This window comes from Antechinus flavipes, chromosome 1 (assembly GCF_016432865.1).
Source record: "Antechinus flavipes isolate AdamAnt ecotype Samford, QLD, Australia chromosome 1, AdamAnt_v2, whole genome shotgun sequence".
NCBI classification, from domain to species: domain Eukaryota; kingdom Metazoa; phylum Chordata; class Mammalia; order Dasyuromorphia; family Dasyuridae; genus Antechinus; species Antechinus flavipes.
In genome coordinates, this window is record NC_067398.1 from 319,802,270 (window position 1) to 319,809,887 (window position 7,618).

A 7,618-nucleotide genomic window follows, 5' to 3' on the forward strand; every position below is an offset into this window, starting at 1 on the left:
GGAATTAGAGTGAGTAATGAAGAAACCAATTATCACTTCTTGCAGATGATATGATGGTATACATATGATGGTATACATAGAGAGGGTTCTCTATGTATACCATCATATGTATACCATCATATCATCTGCAAGAAGTGATAATTTGGTTTCTCTATGTATACCATCATATGTATACCATCATATCATCTGCAAGAAGTGATAATTTGGTTTCTTCATTACTCTTGATTCTCTTAATCAACTGAAAAACTACTAGAAACAATGTACAACTTTAGCAAAGTTGCAGGATACAAAATAAATCCACATAAATCATCAGGATTTTTATACATCACCAACAAAGTCCAGCAGCAAGAGATGCAAAGAGAAATTCCATTAAAAAAAAATTCTTGATAATATAAAATACTTGAGAATACACCTGCCAATGGAAAGTCAGGAACTATATGAACAAAACTACAAAACACTTTCCACACAAATAAAGTCAGATCCAACCAACTGGAAAATTATCAAGTGTTTTTGAACAGGTCAAGCAAATACAATAAAAATGACAATGCTACTAACTTAATCTATTTCTTTAGTGCTATGTCAATTAAACTTCCTAGAAATTACTTTACAGACCTTGAAAAAATAATAAAAAAATTCATCTGGAAGAACACAAGGTCAAGAATTTCTTTTTTCTTTTCTTTCTTTCTTTTCTTTTTTTTTTTTTTTTAGTGGTACAAGCCATCTTAAGTTTTATTTTTCAACATGACTTAACATAAAATATAATCAATTAGAATAACTTGTGAAACTTTTGATAATATTCCCCAGCCAGAAGAGCAGGGAAGGAGTCGCTGTGGTTTCCTGCTTCAACAATGCTTAAAGGGAACCCGCTGCTCGATTCCCGGCTGGAACTGCCCTTAGCCACCTCTCCACCTTCTCCTCCACTAACCAACACTTCTTCCGTCCTACAGTTCAAGCAGCAGCTGTCCGCCTCAGCCGCCCCCAGCCGTCGCCGCCGCCGTCTCCCTAGCTTCAGCCGCTGCCGCTGCGCAGCCGCCTCTTCCCTCCTCCTCCTTCTCTTCTTCCTCATTTCTCTTCGCAGCCGCCTCCATCTCCGCCGTCTTGACGACCTCATCTCCCTCTCAGGTCCGACAGAACTTCCACCAGGACTCAGAGGCCGCCATTAACCATCAGATCAACCTGGAGCTCTACGCTTCCTACGTCTACCTGTCCATGTCTTACTACTTCGACCGAGATGATGTGGCGTTGAAGAACTTTGCCAAGTATTTGCTCCACCAGTCGCACGAGGAAAGGAAACATGCTGAGAAGCTGATGAAACTCCCAAACCAGCGTGGTGGCCAGATCTTCCTACAAGACATCAAGAAACCAGATCGTGATGACTGAGAGAGCGGGCTGTACGCAATGAAGTGTGCTCTGCACTTGGAAAAAAAAAATGTCAATCAGTCGTTACTGGAATTGCACAAGCTGGCAACTGACAAAAACGACCCCCATTTATGTGATTTCATCGAAACCCACTACCTGGACGAACAGGTCAAGTCCATCAAACAACTGGGTGATCACGTAACCAACCTGCGCAAAATGGAGGCCCCTGATTCTGGCTTGGCGGAATATCTTTTTGACAAGCACACCCTTGGAGACAGTGACAAGGAGAGCTGAACCACACCTGGCTTCCCCCACACCTGGGAAGTGTGGGCGAGACTCCCACTGTCTTTCAGTGCATGCATATTTTGGTTATCTGACCATTTCATAATCTGTACCAAAAAACTACCACCATTTACATCCCAATAAAGTGACTTGGTACTGATAAAAAAAAAAGATAATATTCCCCAAAATAAAGAGTATATTTAATGTAGACTTTTAAAAAGACATACATACATCCATACCTATATAAAGGCTTTTATAAGGAGAGAATTTGAGTCTGAACATATCAAATCTGATATGAAAATAATTTTGCCCTAAAGATCTTATTAAGAAGAAACTCTGAAAATATTTAATTTGGACAAGAAAATTAGTTTATTTTTCACTGAAAGGGAACATATTTCCTAGCTATGTTAAATTTTCAATTTTATATCTTTTTTTTTATTGACAAAATATATGCATGGGTAATTTTTCAACATTATCCCTTGCAATTACTTCTGTTCCAACTTTTCCCTTCCTTCCCTCCACCCCCTCCCCTAGATGGCAGGCAGTCTCATACATGTTAAACATGCTAAAGTAAATCTTAAATACATGTCTACATAGTTTTACAGTTCTCTTGTTGCACAAGAAAAATAGGATTTAGAAATTTCCTGCCATCTTGTTAACCCCAGATTATGCTTTTCTCTTTTCTTTCCCCCTTACTTCCCTCTCCAGTATTGAACTTGTGAGCACCACTTGCCTCATGCAGCCCTCCATCCTTAGGATCCCTCCCCCCCACTTTAGAGTTTCTCCCCTTTTCTTAAACTTTTTCCTTATAGTTTCTGTATTATCTTCTATTTGGCTTATTCCTTCCCTTTTCACTTTTCCCCTCCCACTTTTCAATGAGGTGGGAGAAGTTTCTCTGTAAATTGAATATGTCTAATATTTTTCTCTTTAAGCCAATTTTGATGAGAGTAAGATACACACTTTGTTCATCTCCTTTCCTTCTTTCCCTCAGATATAATAGGTTTTTTTGGTATCTTCATGAGATGTAGTTCCTCCACTTTTCCCTTTTTTGGTACAATTTCCTTTCCACCTCTAGCTTCTTTTTTTTATATTATAACAGTAAAACCAAGTTATACATGTATTCTTTATGTATATTCATAACAGAAATAAAGTTCCCAAGATTTCTTTTTACCTTTTTAAGTTTCTCTTGAGTTCTATATTTGGAGGTCAAACTTTTTGTTTAGTTCCATTTTTTTCATAAAAAAAAAAAGATGGGAGTCACCTATATTATTGAATACCCATCTTCTTCTTTGGAAAAAATGCTGGGTAAGTTATTCTTGGCTGCATACCAATTTGCTTAGCCATTCAGAATATCAGATTCCAGACCCTTCGATCCTTTAATGTGGGTGCTGCTAGATCCTGAGTAATCTTTATTGTGGTTCCTCTGTAATTGATTTTTTTTTTTCTAGCTGCTTGTAGTATTTTTATCTTGGTCTGATAGTTCTGAAATTTAGCCACAATACTTCTTGGGGTTTGATTTGGAGATCTCTTTCAGTAGATGATTGATGAATTCTTTCCATGTCTATTTTACCCTCTATTTCTATAACATCAGTACAATTCTCTTTGATGGTTTTCTGAAAAAATAGTGTCTAGGGTCTTTTTTTCATCATAATTTTCAGGAAATCCAATAACTCTCAGATTATCTCTCCTAGATCTATTTTCCAGGTCTGTTGTTTTCCCAAGTACATATTTAACCTTTTTTTTAACCTTTTTTTTCCTATTTTTTCTTTCTTTCTTTTTTTCTTTCTTTCTTTCTTTCTTTCTTTCTTTCTTTCTTTCTTTCTTTCTTTCTTTCTTTCTTTCTTTCTTTCTTTTTTTTTGGTTTTGCTTGACTGATTCTTGGTGTCTCCTCAAATCATTCATTTCCATTTGTTCAATTCTGATTTTTAATGAATTATTTTCTTCATGTACTTTTAAAATTTATTTTTGTATAATTGAGTTTTTCAATGGGTTGTTTTGGTCTATGGAATTTTTTTCCATTTCACCAATTTTATTTTTTAGAGAGCTTTTCTTTTTCAAATTCACCAATTCTGTTTTTCAGGGAGTTGATTGCTTTATCCACTCTATCTTTTAATGATAGGATGACTTATCCAGATCCTCTTGCAAAACTTCCCTTTCCTTTCCCCATTTTTATTCTAGCTCTCTTGTAAGAGCCTTTTCAATTTCTTCTATGAGAGCCTTGTGTAATGGGCAGCAGATCATATTCCCCTTTGGGGTTTCATCTTGAGAGAATCTGTTTTTAGTCTCTTCAGGGTTTGAAGTCTGCTCTCTATCAGTATAGAAGCTATCTATATAGCTTAGAGCTCACTTTAACTTTTTACTCATTTTGACAAAAAAGAAACAACCCCTCCCCCCCAAACAACAACAGCAACAATAAAACAACAAAAAAACAATTGCAGTCTGCTTTTGGGCCAGTGTAATATTATCAAGCTTCTTCTACAGACAACAGGAAGTAGCAGTGAAGCAGCACTGGGACAGCAATGGCTGTGCTGGGATCTACATCTGCACTGTGATCAGTGGTTGTGCTCTGAAATCATGCTGAGTCACTCCATGTGTTAGGTGAGTGTGGTCAAGTCCCAAGAGAGTCTAGTGTTTTGGGATTAATGTCTTTACCTTTTGCATTTATAGCTTCTCTACTGATCTACTGGCTTGCTGCCAGAGCAAAGTAGCTCACACTGTGGTAAATTTCTCCCTGCAAATTTTCACCTTCTAAGCCATCCCTGTCTGGTCTGCTCAGGTCAGTTGTCTTCCATGCTCTCACTGCCAACTTGCCTGATGCTGTGTTTAGCCTAACCATCCCTGCCTGCAAGCAAAAACAGACCTTTTCTGGCAAATTTTGGAATATCTTCTGTTGGTAATGTATTGTACTTCTAATGTTCATGGGTTTTGATGGTCAAGCACTAGTTCTGAGGCCTTTCATAAAAGACATAGTCTGAGGGTAAGGAAAAGGTTAGATAGATGAGTGTGTACTCTCCATCATCTTGGCTCCACCTTGAAAAGCTCAAGAATTCCAAGAGAATTAATGAAAAAAATATATAAATGAAGGTAGTCTAGCTGTGCCAAACCTAAAACTATATTATAGAGCAGTGGTCATCAAAACCATTTGGTACTGGCTAAGAAACAGAATAGTCAATCAGTGAAATAGGTTAGTTGAAATAGGCTTGTTAGAACAAAATATTCAGTGACTATAGTAATCAAGTGTCTGACAAATCCCCAAACCCCAGCTTTTGGGATAAGAATTCACTATTTTACAAAAATTGCTTGGAAAATTAGAAACTAGTATAGCAGATATTAGGCATTGACCTACACCTAACATTGTATACCAAGATAAGATCAAAATGGATTTATGATCTAGATAGAAAGAATGATATAAACATATTAGAAGACAGAATAGTTTATCTCTCAGATCTATGGAGAAGGACGAAATTTGTGACCACAATGGAACTGGAGATTATTATTGATCGCAAAATAGATAATTTGATTATATTAAGTAAAAAAGTTTTTTTTTTTTTTGGTTTGTTTTACAGCTTATTAGATATGACTTTATTTGTGTGAAAATGTTTTGTATTGGTGTTCATATAGTTCCTGACTTTCCTTTGGCAGATAGATTCCCAAATATTTTATAGTACTGTAAATTATTTTGAAAGAAATTTCTTTTTGTACCTCTTATTGCTTGCTGGACTTTGTTGGTAATGTATAAAAATGATGAAGATTTATGTGGATTTATTTTGTACCCTAAAACCTTGCTAAAGTAGTACATTGTTTCTAAGTAGTTTTTTAGTTGATTCTCTAGGGTTCTCTAAGTAAGTATAACATCATATCATCTGCAAAGAGTCATAATTTGGTTTCCTCATTACCTACTCTAATTCCTTTAATCTTTTTTTCTTCTCTTATTGCCAAAGCTAACATTTCTAAAATAATATTTAATAGTAATGGTGATATTGGCAATCTTGTTTCATTCCTGAATTTTATTGGGAATGGTTCTAGTTTGTCCCCATTACATAGTATGCTTGCTGATGGTTTTAAATAGATGCTACTGATCATTTTAAGGAAAAGTCCATTTATTCCTATACTCTCTAGTGTTTTTAATAGGAATGAATATTGGATTTTATCAAATGCTTTTATGCATTTATTGAGATAATCATATGATTTTTGTTAATTTGGTTATTGATATAGTCAATTATGTTAATAGTTTTCCTAATATTGAACTAGCCCTTCATTTCAGGTACAAATTCTGCTTGGTCATGTGTATTATCCTGGGGATGATTATCTGCAATGTCTTTTTTTTTTATTATTTAAGATTTTTTGCATCAATATTCATTAGGGAAATTGGTCTATAATTTTCTTTCTCTGTCTTTACCCTACCCGTTTTAGCTATCAGCATCATGTCTTAGTCATAAAAGGAATTTGATAGGAGTCCTTCTTTCCCTAATTTTTCAAATAGTTTGTATAGTACTGATGTTAATTGTTTTTTAAATGTTTGGTAGAATTCACATGTAAATTCATCTGGCCCTGGAGATTTTTTCTTAGGGAATTGAGTAATAAGCTTGTTCTATTTCTTTTTCTAAAATGGAACTATTTATATAATTTATTTCATCTTCTGTTAATCTGTGCAATCTTTATTTTTGTAGATGTTACTACATTTCAGTTAGATTTTCAAATTTATTGGCATACAATTGGCCAAAATAACTCCTAATTATTGTTCTAATGTCCTCTTCATTGGTGGAAAGTTCTCCCTTTTCATTTTTGAGACATTCAATTTGATTTTCTTCTTTCCTTTTCCTAATCAAATTAACTAATTATTTATTTTGTTGCTTTTTCATAAAACTAACTCTTAGTTTTATTTATTAATTAGTTTTTCATTTTCAATTTTATTAATCTCCCCTTTTATTTTCAGAATTTCAAATTTGGTATTTAATTGAGGGTTTTTAATTTGTTCTTTTTCTAGTTTTTTTTTTAGTTATAGGTCCAATTTTTTTTATCTCTTTCTCTATTTATGCAAGTAAGCATCTAGTGATATCACATTTCCCTTAATAACTCCTTTGACTGCATCCCACAAATTTTGTTATGTTATCTCATTATTGTCATTCTCTCTGATGAAATTATTATGATTTGTTTTTTTCACCCATTCATTCTTTAGGATTAGATTATTTAATTTCCAATAAATTTTTGATCTGATTTACCTTAATTTTTTTATTGCATGTAATTTTTATTGCATGATGATCTGAAAAAATGCATTTACTATTTCTGCCTTTCTGCATTTGATTTTTTTAGGGTTTTATTCTCTAATACATGGTGACTTTTTTTATAGATTCCATGAATCACTGAGAAAAAAGTGTACCCTTTGTTTCTCCTTTCAATTTTCTCCAAAGATCTATCATGCCTATCTTTTCTAAAATTCTATTTACTTCCTTAACTTCTTTCTTTTTTATTTTGTGGTTCAACTTATTGAGTTCTGAGAGAGTAAAATTGAGATCTCCCATAGTATAGTTTTGTTGTCTATTTCTTCTTGAAGCTCTCTTAACTTTTCTAGGAAAATTGATGTTATACCACTTGGTGCATATATCTTTAGTGTTGATATTGCTTCATTATCTGTGGTACCCTTTAGCAAGATATAGTTTCCTTCCTTATCTCTTTTCATTAGATTTATCTTTGGTTTTGGTTGATCTGAGATCAGGACCACTACTCCTGCTTTTTTAAATAATATGAAGCATGGAGATTCTGTTCCAACCCTTTTCCTTCACTCTGCTTTAAATTTTCTTGTAAACAACATATTCTGATTTTTAATCCAGTCTCCCATTCACTTCCATTTTATGGTCGAATTCATCCCATTCACATTCACAGTTAAAATAATTCATCTGTATTTCCTGACATCTTATTTACCCTAATTTATGCTTTTTTTCCCCTCTCTTCCCTCCTCCCTAGTATTTTGCTTCTG

The 7,618-nt window shown here is 34.2% G+C and overlaps 1 protein-coding gene across 1 annotated transcript; it reads left to right on the plus strand.

Moving 5' to 3' along the window:
* Positions 1-933: 933 nt before the first annotated feature.
* LOC127545491 (ferritin heavy chain-like) lies at positions 934-1,817 on the plus strand (the record flags this gene model as incomplete). Its single annotated transcript, XM_051972827.1, is given in 1 exon segment — positions 934-1,817. A coding segment is annotated over 1 exon segment (720 nt), but the record flags the coding sequence as incomplete, so codon positions are not given.
* Positions 1,818-7,618: the final 5,801 nt, after the last annotated feature.